We start from the raw sequence: 24,403 nt of genomic DNA, 5'->3' as shown, positions 1-24,403 counted from the left end.
TTCGGGAGAACATCCGCACCGTAACACAACATAAACACAACAGAACAAATACCCAGAACCCCTTGCAGCACTAACTCTTCCGGGATGCTACAATATACAACCCCGCTACCCCCTACCCCACCAACTCAACCACGCTCCTCCCCAACCCCGCCCACCTCAACCTCCTCATGCTCTCTCAGGGAGAGCATGGCCCAAATTCCAAGCTGCTGTTTTGAGGCATGTTAAAAAAAAAAAGTAATGCACTTCAATAATAAATATGGCAGTGCCATGTTGGCATTTTTTTTCCATAACTTGAGTTGATTTATTTTGGAAAACCTTGTTACATTGTTTAATGCATCCAGCGGGGCATCACAACAAAATTAGGCATAATAATGTGTTAATTCCACGACTGTATATATCGGTATCGCTTGATATCGGAATCGGTAATTAAGAGTCGGACAATATCGGAATATCGGATATCGGCAAAAAAGCCATTATCGGACATCTCTACTCAGAAATGTTGACTACTGTATTACTTTGTAGTTTTTGCTTGATGTCCCCATATTGTATTCATACCTGCAATGGTTTCCTAGAACAGAAGGAATAGACATAGGCCTCCCCTCCTCTACATGTCCGTTGTTTAGCTATCGTCCACTGTAGCTACTGAATAGCTGTCCTAGTAAATGTTTTGTATTTATTTGTGCATCAATCCACTTAAGCATGTTTGTATGTATAGTAATACTTCATGAGAATTACAATTGTAGGGCATTTCTTTGTAGTATTTTCTGAATGTGTGAAACCTCTCTGTTTCCGGATTAGCTTTATAGCATAAACTACCCCAGTCTCCATGACAACAACATCAGGCAGGCAGCCTTGGTTTCTGAGGTTCTGTATTGGGCGGAAAAGCTGAAAAAGGAATGGCTGGACAAGCTGGCAGGTAAGAGTCTTGGTGCTGTGCCACTGTGCCAGAGATGTTAGTCATGACAATATTCTTCTCACTTTGTTATTCATCATCATTATTTCTTTTTATTCCTTTCATGAAAATGCATATATACAAGCCACATACAGTCGACACTTTCATTGTTTTTTAGTTTCTTGTACATTTCCATGATCAGAAAGGAGCAGATGGAAGAATACTATTCTTATATTTATCTGCCCCCTTTTTAACACAAATTATTTTAGATGACTTTATAACTGTTCCCTCCACCAACACCCCAACTCCAACATACTTTTTAATTTTCGTTTAAGCATTTTCACAATGTCCAATCAAAATCAAAAATCAGTTTGATATAATTCCAGTTGTCTTTTTGTAACTCTTTTTAAATTCAAAGATATTCTTGCAACTTTTGAAGTCTTTCTTTAGAGAATTCCATGCTTTCACAGCAGCAACAGACAAGCACATTTCTTTCAAATTTGTTGGCACTCTTGGATGTTTAAAATCATTCCACCTTCTGTGGTTCTCATCTTCACACGTGAACACAAATAACTTTTGTAAGTCCTTCGGAAGAACTTCATTTCTAGCTTTGAACATCACTTATAGAGTATGCAATTCTACATTCTTTTAGTTTGAATAATCCTGACCTAATGAAGAGTGCATTTGTGTGGTCTCTATATCCTACTGTAAAAATTATACCAATTACTCTTTTCTGTGAAAGAAATAAAGGCATTATGTTGCTGTGATATGTATTTCCCCATATTTCTGCACAATATATGAAATAAGGTAGAATAATTGAGCAATATAACATTCTCATTGTATTATACGAGAAACTGTATTTAACCTTGTTGAAAATAAATAAACGTATTTTTAGGGCTGCAACTAACAACTAATAATCTGTCGATTATTACTTTGATTAATCGATTAATAATCGGATAAAAGAGACAAACTACATTTCTATCCTTTCCAGTATTTTATTGAAAAAGAACCCAGCATACTGGCACCATACTTATTTTGATTATTGTTTCTCAGCTGTTTGTAAATGTTGCAGTTTATAAATAAAGGTTTATAAAAAAAAAGTAGCCTCTGCGCATGCGCATAGCATAGCTCCAACGAATCGATGACTAAATTAATCGCCAACTATTTTCATAATTGATTTTAATCGATTTAATCGATTAGATGTTGCAGCCCTACTTATTTATCACATGCAATATATGAGCTTTTCATCCAAGATGACCCCAAGAAATCTGATTTCAGACACCTCCATTTTCACATTGTTTATGGATAAACTAACTTCTACCTTTCTTTTATTACTGAATACCATAAATGTAGTCTTTTCCAAATTTAAAGATAATTTATTTACATCAAACCACAATTTTAGTTTAACCATTTCCTCGTCATTATTATCGGCTAAGATTTTCAAGTCATCTCCTGAACAGTATACATTTGTATCGTCTGCGAATAATATGTACTGGAAAATTTTCAAAACCTCACAAATATCATTTATATATAAAATAAAAAGTTTGGGTCCTAAAATCGAACCTTGTGGAATTCCACATTCAATATTCCTACATTCTGACCTATGATCAAGCTCAACATATTGTTGTAAATAGCCGGTTAGCCAGTCCAGTGCAACTCCTCTAACTCTATAAGTATATCATTTAGAAATGAGAATTTGATGATCTATATTTAATTGAATATACATCTATAATATTCAACTGGATGCTATAAGGAGATTTAGTTATATGACCTGCAGAGGTGTAGTTAATTTGGAAGAAGGAACTACAGTATGTTGTCTTCATTACTATCTTGATTTTACTCCCTGATTACCCTACTTTATACGTTCTTGTTTGTTTTCTTTTCTTTCTCTCTGGTTCGTTTGAATTGAATCAAATCAGAAAAACAGGAAGAAGAGAGTTGTGCAGAAGACCGTGTGAGAGCAGGAGGAGAGCATGAAGGGATATGTTGGACTAGTGGTGATGAACAGGAGTGCGGCACGTTACACAGGTATGTTTGTTTTTTTTAGCAACTGAGATCCAAATCTCTGTTGATGCATATTTGTGTATTGCATCTTCTATTCCCTTCATTACGGCATGCTACTACTTTTCCATCAAGTTTCACAGGCAGCAAAATGAGTTAAAAGGTTAAAATTGTGCTTCCGGTGTGTTTGACAGCAGCGTGGCTTATTTTGCAATTAGTCTTATTTTACTTAAAGGCCTACTGAAAGCCACTACTACCGACCACGCAGTCTGATAGTTTATATATCAATGATGAAATCTTAACATTATAACACATGCCAATACGGCCGGGTTAACTTATAAAGTGACATTTTAAATTTGCCGCTAAACTTCCGGTTCGAAACTCCTCTGCGGATGACGTATGCGCGTGACGTAGCCCAGGGAACACGGGTATGCCTTCCACATTGAAGCCAATACGAAAAAGCTCTGTTTTCATTTCATAATTCCACAGTATTCTGGACATCTGTGTTCGTGAATCTGTTGCAATCATGTTCATTGCATTATGGAGAAGGAAGCTGAGCAAGCAAAGAAGAAAGTTGTCGGTGCGAAATGGACGTATTTTTCGAACGTAGTCAGCAACAACAGTACACAGCCGGCGCTTCTTTGTTTACATTCCCGAAAGATGCAGTCAAGATGGAAGAACTCGGATAACAGAGACTCTAACCAGGAGGACTTTTGACTTCGATACACAGACGCCTGTAGAGAACTGGGACAACACAGACTCTTACCAGGATTACTTTGATTTGGATGACAAAGACGCAGACGTGCTACTGTGAGTATGCAGCTTTGGCTTCTAAACATTTGATCGCTTGACCGTATGTGCGCAACTTTTTTTTGCGTATGTACGTAACTTTTTTTAAATATATAAGCTTTATGAACCTTGGGTTAGGTGAACGGTCTTTTGGGCTGAGTGATTGTGTGTGTTGATCAGGTGTTTGAATTGTATTGGCGTGTTCTATGGAGCTAGGAGCTAGCAGAGGAGCTAGGAGCTAGCGTAACAAACACGTAGGTGTTTTTATGCAGGATTAATTTGTGGCATATTAAATATAAGCCTGGTTGTGTTGTGGCTAATAGAGTATATATATGTCTTGTGTTTATTTACTGTTGTAGTCATTCCCAGCTGAATATCAGGTCACCCCCGGCTCTCACAGCATCTTCCCTATCTGAATCGCTTCCACTGCCCTCTAGTCCTTCACTCTCACTTTCCTCATCCACAAATCTTTCATCCTCGCTCAAATTAATGGGGAAATTGTCGCTTTCTCGGTCCGAATCTCTCTCACTTCATGCGGCCATCATTGTAAACAATAGGGAACTTTGCGTATATGTTCAACTGACTACGTCACGCTACTTCCGGTAGGGGCAAGCCTTTTTTTTATCAGATACCAAAAGTTGCAATCTTTATCGTCGTTGTTCTCTACTAAATCCTTTCAGCAAAAATATGGCAATATCGCGAAATGATCAAGTATGACACATAGAATAGATCTGCTATCCCCGTTTAAATAAAAAAAATTCATTTCAGTAGGCCTTTAAGATGCCTGTTTTGTCTCGTAAAAGACGAAGTGTTGACACGCTCGGAGATGAACTTGTATCAGCTCAGCCATGCTCGCCTTGTTGTTGTTGTGTGGGCGTACCCATAATTCTTTGTCGTCTAAAAGGAAGTTATAAAAATGTGGGTCATTATTTTAAATTTTTTGTTAAAATACATCCGAATCTAATTTAATCAATACCAAGTTGTGGTGTTTGAAAAGTAAATTCAAAAAATAATTTATTATTCATGTCATAAGACAAAAAGTGGTATATTTCAGTGCGGTGGGTGCCAATAGATCAGGGGTGTCAAACATACGGCCCGAGGGCCGGATCAGGCCCGCGAACAGGTTTTATCCGGCCCGCGGGATGAGTTTGCTGAGTATAAAAATTAACCTGAAATTTTTGAATGAAAGAAACTGCTGTTCTAAATGTGTCCACTGGATGTCGCAATAGCAATTCTTTGTATCTTTGTAGATGATGCTGCTACATACGTACAAGATAAACCACATGATGTTAGTACATCAGTCGGGGAAAATGATCTGTAATTTGATTTTGATATAATTTTTTTATCTTTATACCGTATTTCCTTGAATTGGCGCAGGGAATATAGTATTCGCACGTCTAGAATTACTGCCGGGTCAAACTCGTTTCTCAAAATAATTAACGCATGCTTGGCCTTATCGCCGGTTTATTATTGAAGCTGGATCAAATTCGTTTCGCAAAATATTAATTTTATTATCGCATGTCTATAATTTTCGCCGGGTCAAACTCGTTTCGCAAAATATTTAGCATATGGCTAGAACTTCCACCGGGTCAAATTCGTTACGTCACGAGTGACGCAACTGTCCTCAATTTCAAAATGGAGGAAGCTGCTTTCAGTAGTTTACAATCGCACAAAGGAAAAAAGATAAAGAGCTTTTCAGTAGGATTTAAGGTTCAAGCTATTGAATACCGGTACAGTATGCTAAAGAGAACAGTAAGCAGCTATGTTTTATTAATATACCATAGCTGCGTGTGTGAAATACTGTATAAGTCATTAAATGACTCCCGCCTCCTGGTGGTAGAGGGCGCTGCCGCGCTAGTGATCCTTCTTGCGACTTCCTGTACTGCAGAAGAAGTGAACACACGCAGCAAGAGATTTATTTTTTCCCTCTGCCTGAACTTTTACCATGGAGGATTACATACCGGTATCTAAAATAAAACAGTTTTCTAAACTGGACTTTCAATCGAAGCAGGAGGTAATAATTAAAGGAATATCTCCATCGAAACAGAGACTTTTAAAACTGAAGAAAGAAAATAAGGAAGACTTCTATAAACAAGTTATCGATGCTTTTGGTCAGAAGGAGGTGCAAATGGACTCCATTTATAAGTACAGGTAAGACCATAATAACGTTTTTTTTAATTAAATGTGCTTTTGATGATGGTATGCTTACATCACACTCAAAGCGCACGCCTAAATTTGATGGATTCCTTTTGGTAAACGCCGGAGTGAGAAGAGGTTTTAAAATAATTACCGCATGCACGGCCATCCCGCCGGTTTCCGGTAAACGCAGGAGTGACAGGAGGTTTTAAATTAATTAACGCCCCTGCGGCTATTCAAGGAAATACGGTAGATTGAAAATTAACACCAATGAAGATTATCACATAATTTATTCAGAAAATATTAGGGGTGTAACGGTACACAAAAATTTCGGTTCGGTACGTACCTCGGTTTAGAGGGCACGGTTTGGTTCATTTTCGGTACAGTAAGAAAACAACACAATATACATTTTTGGGTTATTTATTTACCAAATTTGTAAACAATGGCATAACATACATATACACACAGGGTCCATTGCCAGGGTTAATGTGGTCAACATATATCAAATAAAAACTAAATAAGATAAGGCTTAGAATGGTTTCTTAACAAAACCTTTCTACATATAAAGTGCTTTTTTTGATTGATTGATTGATTGAGACTTTTATTAGTAGATTGCACAGTACAGTACATATTCCGTACAATTGACCACTAAATGGTAACACCCCAATAAGTTTTTCAACTTGTTTAAGTCGGGGTCCACGTTAATCAACATTAAACTGCCTCAGATTAAATAAAATGACAAAACTTTTCTTCTACATACAAAAAGTGCAACATTAAACAGTTTCAAGCCAACTCAGCCTCAGATTAACTTTTCTTCCCCCCCCAGCCTGGCTAACTTGGCAGTAAGAGGATATATGGACTCATTGTTCTTCCACCATAGAAGTGGGTCAAAATGTAGTTTTTAATGCAATATGGACTTAAATCTGCTGCTATAAAAACATTTGTTATTGCTTTAGCCCTGCCTGAGTCGCCGAGGAGAGGCTGCTTGAATGCGGTGGTGACGCTTCAAATGGGTTAGCATGTGTTATGAGAGTAGCGTATGTGTGTGTGTGGCCCTTTAATATGTGACAGCATGTGCGGTGAGAGTGTGGGCGAGCGAGGTGAGGGAGCGGTAGCGTGAGTGCGGGGAGTGGCTAGTGTTTTGTTGGATTGGCTGTGTGCAAGACCTCAATAAAGCCACGATTTGCAACTAATCGCCGGATTCGTCCTTTACCCTGGAGTGCGGAGCTGTGGAGACCCACTGCCGGGTAGAGTGAAGGGTGTTGCCCCCGAGAATACATCGGCCCCGGAGGAGTGTCTCCCCTGCGCTCCTCGACTACGGTCTGGGAGCCGGAAGCAGGAAAGGTGCAACACATGTTTGACATGTTGTCAGAAGCAGCTGCTGAACAATGTCGGCAAACCTCCGTCCTCCATTGTTGTATCGCACAGCCAAGGTGTTCCCAAACGGGAGATCTAAACGAGGCAGGAGGGTCTTCCAGCTCTGGCTTTTACATGTTGTAGTAGCTCGGTCGGTACACCTCCGAACCGAACCGAAACCCCCGTACCGAAACGGTTCAATGCAAATACACGTACCGTTACACCCCTAGTGTAAATAAGTACTTTTTGTCAGAATAGTAACAGTGATATGAAATGTTCATGTGGTTACAGTCCTAATGGGGGGGTAAAACGACCAAAATTAGCTGGGGGTCAAGTACTTGTTTGTTATACTGCAGGTCACAAATTGTGCAACCTTGTCTTTGCTTCAGGCATGTTTCTGTACCCCTACACAAGCTGTGGACCCGCTGCCCCAAGTTAGGCGAGCTGACTACAAATCTGAGTAATCTCTCCCAAATAATTATGGAGAATCCCCAAATCAAGATGAATCAGGAAGGATCAGCTGTAATTCTCTGCAATCTGGAAGAAGGTAATACTGAGTAATACTTTGTTTGTACCGAGCTTTACATTGCGGTTGGAATGTCATCTTTTTATTAAAGGCCTACTGAAATGAATTTTTTTTTATTTAAACGGGAATAGCAGATCCATTCTATGTGTCATACTTGATCATTTCGCGATATTGCCATATTTTTGCTGAAAGGATTTAGTAGAGAAAATCGACGATAAAGTTCGCAAGTTTTGGTCGCTGATAAAGTAGCGTGACGTCACAAGTGGTAGTGCTGCTCACAATTCCCCGTTGTTTACAATGGAGCGAGAGATATTAGGACAGAGAAAGTGACGATTACCCCATTAATTTGAGCGAGGATGAAAGATTCGTGGATGAGGAACGTTAGAGTGACGGACTAGAATGCAGTTCAAGAGATATCTTTTTCCGCTCTGAGCGTAACTTAGGTACAAGCTGGCTCATTGGATTCCACACTCTCTCCTTTTTCTATTGTGGATCACTAATTTGTATTTTAAACCACCTGGGATACTATATCCTCTTGAAAATGAGAGTCGAGAACGCGAAATGGACATTCACAGTGACTTTTATCTCCACGACAATACATCGACGAAGCTCTTTAGCATGAGCTAATGTGATAGCATCTGTCTCAAATGCGGATAGAAACAAAATAAATAAATCCCTGACTGGAAGGATAGACAGAAGATCAACAATACTACTATCAGGAGACACCGAACCAAACACTGGACATGTAAATACACGGTTAATGCTGTGCCGCCTGTCGAAGCCTGGCAATGCTGTTGCTAACGACGCTAACCTAGCAACGGGACCTCGTCAAAGCTATAGTAAAAACATTAGCGCTCCACCTACGCCAGCCAGCCCTCATCTGCTCAACACCCGTGCTCACCTGCGTTCCAGTGATTGACGATGCAGTCGGCGGCCCGGAGACGTAGGAAGTCAAGGTGAGGTCGCCGGCGCTAGCGTCTGCTATAGAACAAAGTCCTCCTTGTTGTGTTGCTGCAGCCAGCCGCTAATACACCAATCCCACCTACAACTTTCTTCTTTGCAGTCTTCATTGTTCATTAAACAAATTGCAAAAGATTCACCAACACAGATGTCCAGAATACTGTGGAATTTTGTGGAAGAAAACAGAGTGTCCAATAGGGTCCAAACACTTCCGTGGACCTCGCGACGTCATGCGCATACGTCATCCTCCAAAGGCGTTTTGAACCGGAAGTTCCCCGGGAAATTTAAAATTGCACCTTATAAGTTAACCCGGCCGTATTGGCATGTGTTGCAATGCTAAGATTTCATCATTGATATATAAACTATCAGACTGCGTGGTCGCTAGTAGTGGCTTTCAGTAGGCCTTTAATCTGGTGGAGACATCACTGTACTATGAACACAAACCTGTGCTTTCAGAACATGAAGACGAGGAGCTTTGTGGTCTGATGGACAGCGGCTATGTGGACGCCAAATACACAGAAGAGCTGTGGGAGACGGATGGTTAGCCCACGGGTTCCAGGACCTTTTGGACTCAAGGTAACACGCTGGAGGGGATGAAGGCAAGACCATGAAAGTAAACTGTCAGCATGAGCAAGTTTTATTCCCACGTTTCTTTGAAGTTGTCAACAGTGTGAGGTACACGTCGTAAGCGCACAAGCAAACATGGACGGGAGGGACACGGCAAAGACTGGACAGTGTTTGAAACAGCGCAGTACATCACTTTACAGAAAAATACAACTTACACTTTATTATAGACAACAGCTTCACAGAAGAGAGGAAGCAACCATGTTTGTAACAACATGTCAGTTGCCCGCGCGGACCTTAAGCGCCACACAGGTTCCACAAGTGTCCGTAAAACTAAGCAAGAAAGTCTTTTAAAAAAATAAAATTGGTAGCGCCAAAATCCTTCACAACAGAATGCATCTCCTAAACATTACAACATAGCAAAAATGGCACAATGTTGAATATAATGTATCAAACAGTGATATTTTGGAAGTGTCAACACGTTTAAATCATACCAGACAAAGATTTGACGGATCACTTCTGCTTTAAATATTCTGAATAAGATGCCTCGCACACCATAAAAGATTGGACTTTGTGCAAATATGACAAAAGAACAGTCATGCAAAACATAAATGCAGAATAGACACCACACCAATTTGTGACTTAACCCCATTTTTCATTGTAAAATCCAGCCTTTGTCGTTCCTAAGATGCAAAATTAGACCTGTCTAGATCTTTCCTAAGTACAGTGTAAGAGTTATTTGGCATACTGTTGTAGTTCCCTCCCTAGTGGAAACATGTAATTAGTTGCATAATAATTACTGTATATTGTTAATGTGCTACTGTTTTTTTCCCTATTCAGTCTATGAATATAAAGCTAATATGGAGTCTGGACTATGGCCTAATTTCATCTATATGTTTCTTTACCAACAAGATACAGGACTTAAGACTCCAGAGCAGCTGTGCTTGTTTTTAATCAATGCGGCGTTCATATTTGAAGCGCTTGCTTGAGCCAAACAAGAGTGATGGTTACATTTTCAGATTACAGGTATAATTGATATACAAATTAATGAATGTAATATTGTGCAAAGTGCTTGTTTTAGCCACCGACTGGCTCAGATTGTGATATATGTGCCGCGCTGGAATTGTGTTGCTCCTTAGTAGACTGAATATGTGACCGTTTAAGTCAGAGGTGTCCAAAGTGCGGCCCGGGGGACATTTGCGGCCCGCAGCTAATCATTTACCGGCCCCCCACACGTTCTGCAAAAATTGCAAAATTGATAGTATTGCAAAAATTTAAAAAAACATTTAAAAAAAAAAAAAGTGGAATGAGGTGAAATCTAACGAGAAAAAGTTGCAATGTTGACACAAAGCTGCCATGCAGGCAGTTTTTTTTTTTCTTTTGTCTTTATTTTTTTTTTTTTTTGCCATTGCTCAAAAAAAAAAAAAAAAAGACAAAAAATCTCTGTTGCAATGAATTATTACTTAAAAAATTTCACTTAAATGTTTTATGTGGAAAAAATATTGCATATATTGTGTGGTTGCCATAAAAAAACATCAGTTTTATTTGACAAAAGAGCATAAAACAAACAAAATAATAGTTCAAACGTAAAATCGACAGATACATCTGAAGTTGATCTCGTAATTTAAGTGTTAAAAGTCAAAAAAACTTATAAAAAGGTATCACTTTATGAATGGGGGACCTTTTGGATCCATAATATATTTAGTAGGATTTTATTTAATATTTCACTGTGATTACTCAAAAATATTAAAGAATTAAAATCAATGGTGTCCTGCATTGTTGATCTTTTAGAACTCTAATTACTAAATACTGCATATTTCAGTTTTACTATAAAAAACAAAGTTGTCTTTGACAGAAAAGGCATAAAACCTTTTTTTATTTTTTATTTTTTTACTTTATATCAACCTAAAGTTGATATAGAGATTTACTGTAAGCGTTAAATAAAAAATTATAATAATTTGACTTATTTTTTACATTTTAATGACTGAGACCCTTTATGGTCCCCGGGAGCCCTAAAGGTTAAAAAAAAAAAATCCATATATTTTGTTAAGGTTTGAAAATGAAAAATATGAAAATGGCCCCCGCATGCTTAAATTTTTCCGTGTGCGGCCCTCAGCGGGAAAAGTTTGGACACCCCTGGTTTAAGTACTGAGGGTAGGGGTGTAACGGTACGTGTATTTGTATTGAACCGTTTCGGTACGGGGGTTTCGGTTCGGTTCATAGGTGTACCGAACGAGTTTCCACACGAACATATTAAGTAGCCGCCTCCGCTTCCTTCTGCCTCTGTCAGGACTCTACACAGCACCCGGCATTGTCCCACCCACACAACTATCTGATTGGTTACACACAGAGCGGTAACAGCCAATCAGCAGTGCGTATTCAGAGCGCATGTAGTCAGTGCTTAGTGTTTAGCAGGTAATCATCAGGCAGCGGACTCTCCCCAAATGATAATAAACACCTCCCAGTCAACTACTAGTAACATCACTATGAGGCCGTTGACCTTCTAGAAATATAAAAGGCAGCTCAGCTCGCTCGCAGTCCTGGCTTGAGGTGAAGGCTAATTCGCTTTTAGCGTAACGTTAGCTCATTTTGCGGTGTGTGTGTGTTACGGACAGCAAAGCCCTGTCTGTCTGTTATTTCACTTTACCAATTTCTGTGTTGATTGAGCTGTGTTGAAGCAGCAAAAAAGGACATTATGTTAAATGGAGAGTTTCTGTCTCTGATAGTTGATATAATAATGTAAGTGCATCATTAAGCCTACATGAACTCCATGGTGTTCAGGGATGAATAGTCTCTCCTATTCCTATTGTACTATTTTTTCGGCTATAGTTACATGAATCATTAGTAATGTAGCAGCCTAGTTTTGAATGGCAGGGTCCCTGCTATCACATGTTGATACAAATATAACATTTACATAATAAAAATCAACTACAGGCTTCCCAAATGCTGTAATAAATTAAGCATGATGAGTTGACTTGAAACTGTTTAATGTTGCACTTTTTATATGTAGAAGAAAAGTTGTCATTTTATTTAATCTGAGCAACAACTTGAGGCAGTTTAATGTTGATTAACGTGGGCAGAATTATTATAGTGTTCCCAATGTTAAAAGGATAAAGCCATTGTTTACAAATTTGGTAAATAAATAACAGTGTTTCCCACACATTCATTTATTTGTGGCGGCCCGCCACGAATTACGTCCGCCACAAATAAAAAAATTAAAACAATTTTTTTTTTTTTTTGTCCTGTCCATCTTCTCAGGCAAATCATATAGTTGATGTAGATGCCCATATAGGCTGTTCAGATTTACTTTACAAAAGACAAGTGTAGGATACTTCTCTTGTTGCCTTATTTGTATTTGACCACTACTGTTTTCTGTTTATTTGTTACTGACTGTGGCAGGACACCTCTGCCTTTGTTTCACTTTATGTTGCTGGTAAATAATATGGTTGTAGTAGTAGGCTGAAGTTAAATTATTTAGTATGCACTATAAAGGGGCAGAGCTTTAAGAGACATTTTAGCTTTTATATTTTATAAGATATATTTTTTGTAAGAACCACAATTAATTATTGTTCAAATCTGTATATAAATATGTACATAAAGTGTTGTAATTATATTGTAAAATGGATGGATGGACGTTTAAAACAAAACTGTTATTATTAATTAGTAAGTATACATTTTTTGAGCCTTTTTAGAGAAAATCATATTGTAGTAAATTATGCAAATTACTCGATGTCATGGTGACCACGCCCATAGCCACGCCCCCACCGCCACAGGTATCTTGGCAGTTTATGGGAAACACTGAATAACCAAAAAAATGTCTATTTTGTTGTTTTCTTACTGTACCGAAAATGAACCGAACCGTGACCTCTAAACCGAGGTACGTACCGAACCGAAATGTTTGAGTACCGTTACACCCCTAACTGACGGTAGTAATTACTGCAACCTGGGCAGGCAGACACACTTTGGTTTAGCGTTTATTTGTGTCCAAATACAGTTTACTAATGCATGCAGGGAAAATTGGTGCCATATTTTCCATGGCAGTCCTCAATAAATACTGTGCGTAACTTTCACTATCACCGTATTGAAATAACATTCCTCCAAAGCTGACACTGTACAAAGTTACACTGTAAAGATGGCTAACATTGCTATTTTGACTTACACACACACGCACGCACGCACACACAACCTGGCACCTGGTCTTTGTAGTAAAATATTCTTTCCGTTAAAAACATGTCCGAGTGCTTCTACACCAAGAGCCTCTTAGCAGCGTCAAGGCAAATGAAACTGAACCTTAAAGGGAAGTCAGGAAACGTTGACACAATTATTACTACAGTTATATGGAATGTGTTGAAATAACATGGCAATATTCCACCTGTTCACAACCTGTTCTCCTCTCAAATCACCTTTTTGGAAGTTCACATTTGTTGTGAGAAGTCTGCTTGAAAAGGTGGGTGAAGGTAATGTCGACACAAGCAGCCCTTACTTAAAAAAAAACCATCACATTAATAAACGTGATCCCGCTGAGATGGAAGTCAGAAAGCTACAGTGTTAGGTTCTAAGTGTGAACACACGAGGGCGCTCTTGTGACGTCAACCGTACTAGCAGAGGAAGACTGAAATGGACAAAAGCCTGCTTCCAGTTTGTTCCTTTTCTTCTTCACATGTTTCAGCGCTTCATCACCACCTGCTCATATGCTCCACCTCCGACTCTGTGAGAGAGAGAAATACTTTTATTCATCTTCAAAACAAATAAACTACTGCTTTGCAAAGTTACAACATAGAATCTCATTATGCTAGGTTCACACCAACGGCGCTTTAAAGCGGCGTTAAAGCGTAACAAAGCCTGATTAAAGCGTGAGGGTCCTAATGGATCGTGGGAAAGCTTGTAGTGAAGCGGGACATGCGGCAAGTTCGCCAAAAATTTTTAAACGGTTTAAAAAAATTCTGCGCTCTGTCAAGAATGGAATAAAGCGCCGAGAGCGTGACAAAGCCTGACAAAGCTTGACTCAAAGCGTAGGAAAGCTTAACAGATCTTGGTTCAAAGCGCAATAGGAAGTGACTGTGATATTGACTAGTGACATTAAAACTTGATGTAAAACCAACACAGGATTACAAATCCATTCTCTTTTGCATCATTGCCTTTTTTATACGATGATCATTGTTTCTGTACTTCTGCTGTTTGATGTTGCAGTTTGACATTACTGTCTATCATTTTTCTCTATGAAAATGTTAATAATAAAGAGAATATGTTACGTTTAAAAGAAATGCCTTTTATTATTGTCAACTAGCATAAGAAATGAAAGATAGATATTTATTAAGATGACAAAGAAATAAAAGAAATGAAGATAAACATAATATAACGAGAGAAAAAAGAGAATATGAAAAAATAAATGAATATAAAAAATAAAAGAAATGCCTTTTATTATTGTCAACTAGTATAAGAAATGAAAGATACATATTTATTAAGATGACAAATAAATAAAAGAAATGAAGATATAAAACATAATATAACGGAAAAAAAAGAGAAATTGAAAAAATAAATGAATATAAAAAATAAAAGAAATGCCTTTTATTATTGTCAACTAGCATAAGAAATGAAAGATAGATAGTGGTTAGAGTGTCCGCCCTGAGATCGGTAGGTTGTGAGTTCAAACCCCGGCCGAGTCATACCAAAGACTATAAAAAATGGGACCCATTACCTCCCTGCTTGGCACTCAGCATCAAGGGTTGGAATTGGGGGTTAAATCACCAAAAATGATTCCCGGGCGCGGCACCGCTGCTGCCCACTGCTCCCCTCACCTCCCAGGGGGTGAACAAGGGGATGGGTCAAATGCAGAGGACAAATTTCACCACACCTAGTGTGTGTGTGACAATCATTGGTACTTTAACTTGAACTTAACTTTAATATTTATTAAGATGACAAAGAAATAAAAGAAATGAAGATATAAAACATAATATAACGGAAAAAAAAGAGAAATTGAAAAAATAAATGAATATAAAAAATGTGTGGAAAACAGTATACTGAGTTTTTCACATTGTTTTCTTATTTTTGTTGTAACAATGCACAACAGAGCTTGATAATCGTGTCAGAGCCTGATTTAAAGCGTCATGATCGCATCAAAGCATAATAAAGTTCAATAAAACGTATCAAAGCGTGATTTAAAGCGTATCAAAGCGGGATCAAATCGTGGAGGAACGGTAACAAAGCGGCAACTCATTCGTATCAGAGCGTATCAAAGCATAACATTACTTAGGAGATCGGGATATCCGTGGAAAAATTGACAAAAATGACGGCGCTTTGCTCGCCGCTTTAAAGCGTGGCAAGCGGCGTTGGTGTGAAGCAGGCTTTTAAATAACGATCAAACTAAATACTGTTAACACCAGTTTAATGATAGGTCCTGTAACACATGCAGTCGTGGTCAAAAGTTGACATACACTTGTAAAGAACATAATGTCAAGTTTCCAATCATTTCTACAACTCTTATTTTGTTGTGATGTAGTGATTGGAGCACATACTTGTTGCTCACAAAAAACATTCATGAAGTTTGCTTCTTTTATGAATTTATTATGAGTCTACTGAAAATGTGAGGGTCAAAAGTATACATACAGCAATGTTAATATTTGCTTACATGTCCCTTGGCAAGTTTACCTGCAATAAGGCGCTTTTGGTAGCCATTAGGGCTGCGAATCTTTGGGTGTCCCACGATTCGATTCAATATCGATTCTTGGGGTCACGATTCGATTCCAAACCGACTTTTTTCGATTCAACACGATTCTCAATTCAAAAACGATATTTTCCCGGTTCAAAAGGATTCTCTATTCATTCAATACATAGGATTTCAGCAGGGTCTACCCCAGTCTGCTGACCAGTGTTGGGACTAACACGTTACTGTAACACCGTTAGTTTCGGCGGTAACTAGTAATCTAACGCGTTATTTTTTATATTCAGTAACTCGGTTACCGTTACTACATGATGCGTTACTGCGTTATTTTACGTGACTTTTTATGTAGTATTGGCTAGAAACAGAAGATCTGAGTGTGTTTTGTGGCAGCGCTACGGTGTCGTCCTTCTGAATCTCTTGTGTCACACGGAGGAGGCGCGCTGTGTCTGAGGGAGGGGAGGGGAGGGAGGGGAGGGGTGTGTGCAGCAGCATTGGTGAGGGAGGGGCGGAGACAGAGAGAGCGAGAGAGTTGTTAACACGCATGCGTCGCCAGGCTCAGCTTTTTATCCATACATTTATCAGATTTAATTTGTTATTATCTATAGCAGGGGTGTCAAAAGTGTGCCCCGGAGGCCATTTGCGGCCCACAGCTAATGTTTTAAAGGCCCACGGCACATTCTGAAAATACTATTAAAATAAACAAAAACATAACAAAAGTGAAATAAAAAAGGTGAAATGTCATTTAGAAAAAGTTGCAATGTTGACTAATAAAACAAAGCTGTTTTTTTTCTCTTTCAAACTGTCATTGCTCAAAACATAATATTGAATCAAAATCAATGTTATTATGAATTATAGTACACACACTGTGTCAATTATTTTATATACTCTTTATTTCTAGACTTCTAGAGTGTTTGATTATCACATCACTCTAAATGTATAGACTATAAAGTTCACAAACATAAAGAGGGATGCTAGTGGGCCAGGCCAATATTTTCTAATCTCTAAACTAAAACTGGGGAAATGTTTAGAGTGTTCTGGGCTTCAGACATGATTTTATTTCACAATTCCTTGAGAGAAAAAACGCCTGGTTAGGCTTTGGTATGTAAAAATAAAGTTAAATTACGTGTTTGGTTTACAGCTATGTTGTTATTATGCTGTTTGTTACTTATGTATGTTATGTTGCAGCTATTTAAAATAGTTTTGTCAATTTGTTCTGGCCTGAAATAAGTTGTCCCTTTGAAACATATCTTTGTCTTTGTGTGTTGTATGTAGAGCACATTGCTTAGCAGAGTTCAGTCAACACATTGTATTATTCTCCAGTGCAATAACAGTACTGAAATGAAGGCTAAAAGGGCATTAATGGGAGCTTTAAAAAAAGAAGTAACTAAATAGTTACTTTTCACAGTAACTCATTACTTTTTGGTGTAAGTAACTGAGTTACTAACTGAGTTACTTTTGAAATATAGTAACTGTAACTAGTTACTGGTTTTCAGTAACTAACCCAACACTGCTGCTGACATGCAAGCAGAGTAGTAGATTTTTGTAAAAAGCTTTTATAATTGTAAAGGACAATGTTTTATCAACTGATTGCAATAATGTAAACACACAAATGTAAATCCAAGACAACAATATGTTGTTTGATTTATTCATGCTTGCACAAATTTTAACTAGAACAAAATGTTTTAACATCTGACTGAATTTGACACTCAGTTACTACTCACTCAGTTACCAGGGGCCGTACTTATCAAGCTTCTTAGAATTACTCCTAAGAAGTCTGCTAAGAGTTGACTTAAGAGTAAATAAATTCTTCGCTGAAAGCTGCACTTAAAAGTTAGTTATCAAGCGTCTTACTCACACTTTCAGCGAAGTGTAGGACTGAATCTTAAGTGTCACACTCAGAGCTGAATTACGACATTACTATGTGCCGTAAATGCAATTTTAGGTGACGTCATTTCTGTGTCCATAGAAATGACCAATCACGGAAGGGAATCCGTTGTCTAAGAATAAAGAAATATCTTGGAAATATTTAAGTGGACAATGGGAGTGTATATTTTGACAAACTACAAAATAATACAAAACAAACTAGTCCCCGCCGGCACTCACGCTACCGCTCCCTCTCTTCTCTCGCCCACACACTCACTGACGTCACTCACCTCACGGCCACACACATACGCTACTGTCATAACATTTTCTTTCCAATTCATTAATTAGGCAACTAATTTGAAACTGGTGTGGGTGGCTCTATATATACTAGCCCACTGCAGCCACATGCAGAAATCAACAAGGAATCGAAAAGTATTAAATCTGTGACAAAAATAATATCCGCTCTGTCTAAACGATACCGTTTGATCAGCTGCTCGTCATTAAAAAAACAACAACATTGTTCCGTTCCCTGAACGTTCGCACACGTCTCTCTCGCCTCAGTGCCATCCCCTGCTGGCAACTCCTAACCACTTAAGACACCTCTGAAGGTCTCTTAAATATCGTGGAGAGTAGGAGTGATTCTTAGACTTAAGAACGTTGATAAAAAGCTTTTATTCTTAAGTTTGAGAGTAGGACTAAATTTCGCAAATTCTCAGGACTTAAGTGTAAAATGGCACTCTAAGAAGCTTGATAAGTACGGCCCCAGAACAATAAAATACAGTAATACAACTCCTGTGACTGTAACATCAATAGAATACAATTGGTAGGCTTAGGCTAGCTGCCTTTTATATTTCTGAGAACTTCTGAGAACCAAAAATAAAATTAAACAAATACTGTTATTTCTGGAATTGGATTGCATTGTTATGGTATTGCTTTGTATTGTTTTTTTAAAATGAGAATCGATTCTGAATCGCACAACGCGAGAATCGCGATTCGAATTCGAATCGATTTTTTTCACACACCCCTAGTAGCCATCCACAAGCTTCTGCTTGAATTTTTGACCACTCCTCTTGACAAAATTGGTGCAGTTCAGCTAAATGAAGTTGGTTTTCTGACATGGACTTGTTTCTTCAGCATTGTCCACAAGTTTAAGTCGGGACTTCAGGAAAGCCATTCTAAAACCTTCATTCTCGGCTGATTTAGCCATTTCTTTACCACTTTTGACGTGTGTTTGGGGTCATTGTCCTGTTGGAACACCCAACTGTGCCCAAGACCCAACCTCCGGGCTGATGATTTTAGCTTGTCCTGAAGAATTTGGAGCTAATCCTCCTTTTTCTTTGTCCCATTTACTCTCTGTAAAGCACCAGTTCCATTGGCAGCAAAACAGGCCCAGAGCATAATACTACCACCACCATGCTTGACGGTAGGCATGGTGTTCCTGGGATTAAAGGCCTCACCTTTTCTCCTCCAAACATATTGTTGGGTATTGTGGCCAAACAGCTCCATTTTTGTTTCATCTGACATCACATGGACAAAGATAAGACCTTCTGTGGTCAGATGAAACAAAAATTGAGCTGTTTGGTCATATATATGCATACGTAAATTTGGGTGCACCCCGGCTACCGCCCGATTGCAGTCCCCGAAAGGGACAAGCGGTAGAAAATGGATGGATGGACTTTGACCTAATAACATGTTCAAAAGTTGACACAAACCGGTTTGAATGGCTAATCAATCCATCCTCACCTGTGACCTGTTTGTTGGGTAATTAGTGTGTATTAAAGGTCAGTGAGTTTCTGGGCCTCTAAGAGATCATTGCATCTTACATCCAGTGCTGCACACATGTTTCTGGATTCTGAGTCATGGGGAAAGCAAAATAATTGCCAAAGAATCTGCGAGAAAAGGTCATTGAACTGCTTAAGATACGAAAGCAGTATAAAAATGTATCGAAGGAGTTGAGGATGGCAATCAGCCGTGTTCAAATGTTGATTAGGAAGTGGAAAATGAGGGATTCTAATGAAACCAAACCACGGTCAGGTAGACCAGCAAATATTTCAGCAACAACTGCCAGGAAAATTGTTTGAAAATCCACAAATAACTTCAGCTGAAATACAGGACTGTCTGAAAAAATGTGGTGCACAAAAAGGAGGCACTTGAAGAAAAATGGACTGCATGGTCGTGTTGCCAGAAGAAAGCCATTTCTGCACAAATGTCACAAAGTATCACCAAACAGCACAGAGACAAGCCTCAAAACTTAAAAGGCCTACTGAAAGCCACTACTAGCGACCACGCAGTCTGATAGTTTATATATCAATGATGAAATCTTAACATTGCAACACATGCCAATATGGCCGGGTTAACTTATAAAGTGACATTTTAAATTTCCCGGGAAACTTCCGGTTGAAAAACTCCTTTGGATATGATTTATGCGCGTGACGTCACAAAAGCAACGGAAGTGGTTGGACCCCATCGGACCCGATAGAAAAGCCTCTTGTTTTCTTCGACAAAATTCCACAGTATTCTGGACATCTGTGTTGGTGAATCTTTTGCAATTTGTTTAATGAACAATGGAGACTGCAAAGAAGAACGTTGTAGGTGGGATCGATCGGTGTTTTAGCGGCTAAATACAATACTGTAATATCTGTGATATTTGCATTAGTGTACTGTGTCTTTAAGGGTTTGGGGAACACGCATGCGCGAGTGAGTTGGCGGAGAACTTGAGTGTGTGTGAGCGTGACTTTTGGCTAACAGCAGCTCGTGTATGTGTGTGCGTTACTTTTTGAACTACAACCAGTTACGGCTTGTTAATAAAGCGATTGAGCAATTTGTTTAATGGACGATGGAGACTGCAAATAAGGAAGTTGTAGGTGCGACCGGTGGAGCGGCGGACTACAGCAACACCAACACCAGGAGGTTGTGTTGTGTTTTGAGCAGGATAGCAGACGCACTACGGTGAGTACAGCTTTGGCTTCCAAACATTTGATCGCTTGCCCGTACGTGCGTGTCGATATGTGCATGTGACGTACGTAACTTTGGGGAAATATATGTTTCTTGCCGACTCTGATGGCGGCCGGGGTGTCGTCAAAAGCGTACAACGCCCGCCGCCGCATCTAAGTTAGCTACGCAGCTAGGTTAGCTTCTGTTTTTTTAGCTTCACCAAGCGGAATATTATTAATCGTGTATTTACATGTTCATGGTTTAATAGTATTATTGATCTTCTGTCTATCCATCCAGTCAGGGTTTTTTTAAATTTAGTTTCTATCTGCATTTGAGACTGATGCTATCACGTTGGCTACGTAGCTAGGTTAGCTTCTATTTTTTTAGCTTCGCAAAGCTGAATTATTAATCGTGTATTTACATGTTCAGTCACTGTGAATGTCCATTTCGCGTTCTCGACTCTCATTTTCAAGAGGATATAGTATCTGAGATGGTTTAAAATACAAATCTGTGATCTACAATAGAAAAAGGAGAGTGTGGAATCCAATGAGCCAGCTTGTACCTAAGTTACGGTCAGAGCGAAAAAAGATACGTCCATCACTGCCTCTCAAGTCCTTCACTGTAACGTTCCTCATCTACGAATCTTTCATCCTCGCTCAAATTAATGGGGTAATCATCACTTTCTTGGTCTGAATCTCTCTCGCTCCATTGTAAACAACGGGGAATTGTGAGGAATACTAGCTCCTGTGACGTCACGCTACTTCCGCTACAGGCAAGGCTTTTTTAATCAGCGAGCAAAAGTTGCAAACTTTATCGTCGATTTTCTCTACTAAATCCTTTCAGCAAAAATATGGCAATATCGCGAAATGATCAAGTATGACACATAGAATGGATCTGCTATTCCCGTTTAAAATTTTTTTTTAAATTTCAGTAGGCCTTTAAAGGCCTACTGAAATGATTCAGTGCCTTTTATCTCCACGACAATACATCGGTGAAATGCTTTAGCTACGAGCTAACGTGATAGCATCTTGCTTTAACTGCATATAGAAACAAAAGAAATAAACCCCTGACTGGAAGTATAGATAGAAAATCAACAATACTATTAAACCGTGGACATGTAAATACACGGTTAATGCTTTCCAGGCTGGCGAAGGTTAACAATGCTGTGCTAACGACGCCATTGAAGCTAACTTAGCAACCAGACTGCACAGAGCTATGCTAAAAACATTAGCTCTCCACCTACGCCAGCCAGCCCTCATTTGCTCATCAACACCCGTGCTCACCTGCGTTCCAGCGATCGGCAGAAGGACGAAGGACTTCACCCGATGCGTTTGGCGGCCCGGAGACGTAGGAAGTCAAGGTGAAGTCGGCGGCTAGCGCTCCAACAAAGTCCTCCTGGTTGTGTTGCTGTAGTCCGCTGCTAATACACTGATCCCACCTACAACTGTCTTCTTTGCAGCCTTCATTGTTCATTAAAAAAATTGCAAAAGATGTCCAGAATACTGTGGAATTATGAAATGAAAACAGAGCTTTTTGTATAGGATTCTACGGGGTGCCATAACTTCCGTTACTCGGACTTCGTCACGCGCATACGTCATCATACCGCGATGTTTCAGCCGGATATTTCCCGGGAATTTTAAAATGTCACTTTATAAGTTAACCTGGCCGTATTGGCATGTGTTGCAATGTTAAGATTTCATCATTGATATATAAACTATCAGACTGCGTGGTCGCTAGTAGTGGCTTTCAGTAGGCCTTTAAGTTATTTGGAGGGATGAGACCAAAATGTAACTTTTTGCCACAACCATAAACGCTACATTTGGAGAGAAGTGAACAAGGCCTATGATGAAAGGAACACTGTGAAACAAGGAGGTGGATCACTGATGCTATGGGGAGGTGTGAGCTACAAAGGCACAAGAAAGTTGGCCAAAATTGATGGCAAGACGAATGCAGCATGTTATCAGAAAATACTGAAGAAATATTTGTACTCATCAGCCCGGAAGCTCTTTCCATACTAAAAACTCACTCCCGTTCATTTCAGTCGTGTTGCTCAAATAGGTCATCACAGGCTTAGGAACCTTGCCAATACACATTTACAGTATGTCATTGTATGTTTGAGCAGATTTATAGTCGATGTAAAATGTCAGTTTATTTGAAGAAAATGACAGCAAACAATGTTTGAAGTCTGACCTGGTAGGAAGATGATGGCTACCAAGCGCGGTGCTTCCTCCAGGCCCCACAAACAGACGTAAACCTTCCTCTGAAAACACATCAAAGTGCGTAAAGAAACAGATGTAGAAAGTCACTCTGCAACATTTCCTGTAACCTTTGAGATGGTATTGCTTTACAACGACATAGTGCATAACCTTTCAACTACTGAGTGTAACTAAAGTCCAACAATGCAGTGTCAAAGTGCTAGTATTGTTTTACAACGACATAGTGCATAACACTTCATCTACTGAGTGTAACTAAATGCAGTGTCAAAGTGCTAGTTAGTGTGGGTTGTTACCCTCTGCACCGGAGTCCAGAAGGCTGGGCGTGAAATCTTGGCTTTGGAGGATTTTTTCCACAACGTCGTCAGCATCCACTCGAGTGTCGTCCATTCTCTTCAGCTGCGACTCGATGGAGTCCTGCTTCACCGGATGTCTGCGTGCAGAACGTGCAGAAGTCATTTTCTGTCTACTGCACAACACCACTGTTTCTTCAATGTGTTGGACTATTTCTCCACACGCTTCTCATAGAATTGGTCACTGCGTAATGAATGAATGAAATACTGCTGCTGAGAAACTGTCAATTGCTTGTGAGGTCAGCTATATACACTTTATTGCCAAAAGTATTTGGCCACCCATCCAAATGATGAGAATCAGGTGTCCTAATCACTTGGCCCGGTGTATCAAATCAAGCACTTAGTCATGGAGACTGTTTCTACAAACATTTGTGAAAGAATGGGCCGCTCTCAGTGATTTCCAGCGTGGAACTGTCATGGGATGCCACCTGTGCAACAAATCCAGTCGTGAAATTTCCTCGCTCCTAAATATTCCAAAGTCAACTTTATTATAAGAAAAGTGAAGAGTTTGGGAACAACAGCAAGTCAGCCAGCAAGTGGTAGGCCACGTAAACTGACAGAGAGGTCAGCATAGTGCAAAGACTTTCTGCACAGTCAGTTGCTACAGAGCTCCAAACTTTGTGACCTTCCAATTAGCCCACGTACAGTACGCAGAGAGCTTCATGGAATAGGTTTCCATGGCCGAGCGGCTGCATCTAAGCCATACGTCAATGCAAAGCGTGGGATGCAGTGGTGAAAGTACTTGTCTAAACAAAAGGGCAATGCAGCATCTGCAGTGATCAAACTTGTCCAAAAATGGCGCCATAGTTAGGGATGATGTTTGATAAGAAATTATCGAGTTCGAGCCTATTATCGAATCCTATTATCGAACCGATTCCTTATCGATTCTATTATCGAGTCCAGATAGGTTGTTGTATATGGAAAAAAACACACAATATTTGGTTTAACCAAAACTCACTTTTATTATATAAGAAAAAAATAAAATCTAATAAATTAATAAATACTGACTGTTGCTACCCAAAGTATATTAAGTGGGATTTTTCAGAAAAACAAATATATACAGTAACACAAAAACAACCTGTCTCTGTGATCACTTTAGGTCAGGGGTCGGCAACCCGTGGCTCCGGAGCCGCATGCGGCTCTTTGACCACTCTG

The 24,403-nt window shown here is 39.3% G+C and overlaps 2 protein-coding genes across 8 annotated transcripts in view; one reads left to right on the top strand and one right to left on the bottom strand.

Moving 5' to 3' along the window:
* Positions 1-24,403, top strand: part of henmt1 (HEN methyltransferase 1) — an 84,972-nt gene that overhangs the window by 10,652 nt on the left and 49,917 nt on the right. For 3 of the 6 annotated variants that reach the window (XM_062028578.1, XM_062028577.1, XM_062028575.1), the window contains exons 6-9: positions 799-916; positions 2,812-2,920; positions 7,564-7,721; positions 9,117-9,236. In XM_062028578.1, coding sequence (XP_061884562.1) covers positions 799-916; positions 2,812-2,920; positions 7,564-7,721; positions 9,117-9,205 — 474 coding nt within the window. In that variant the 3' untranslated portion in view covers positions 9,206-9,236. Of the gene's footprint in view, positions 1-798; positions 917-2,811; positions 2,921-7,563; positions 7,722-9,116; positions 10,544-21,976; positions 21,996-24,403 lie in introns of those variants that run through there. The other 3 variants (XM_062028579.1, XM_062028574.1, XM_062028573.1) reach the window with 3 other exon arrangements.
* The window catches only part of LOC133635401 (EEIG family member 2-like), an 86,670-nt gene continuing 71,418 nt past the window's right edge, over positions 9,152-24,403 (bottom strand). Inside the window, exons 10-12 of one of the 2 annotated variants that reach the window (XM_062028571.1) lie at positions 23,192-23,328; positions 22,873-22,942; positions 9,152-13,932 (exon numbers count right to left, since the gene is read on the bottom strand). In XM_062028571.1, coding sequence (XP_061884555.1) covers positions 13,890-13,932; positions 22,873-22,942; positions 23,192-23,328 — 250 coding nt within the window. In that variant the 3' untranslated portion in view covers positions 9,152-13,889. The remainder of the gene's footprint in view (positions 13,933-22,872; positions 22,943-23,191; positions 23,329-24,403) is intronic. The other variant, XM_062028572.1, reaches the window with a different exon arrangement.

Source organism: Entelurus aequoreus, linkage group LG19 (assembly GCF_033978785.1).
Source record: "Entelurus aequoreus isolate RoL-2023_Sb linkage group LG19, RoL_Eaeq_v1.1, whole genome shotgun sequence".
NCBI lineage: Eukaryota > Metazoa > Chordata > Actinopteri > Syngnathiformes > Syngnathidae > Entelurus > Entelurus aequoreus.
The sequence above is the reverse complement of the archived record's forward strand: the minus strand, read 5'-3'. Positions and strand labels throughout refer to the sequence as shown.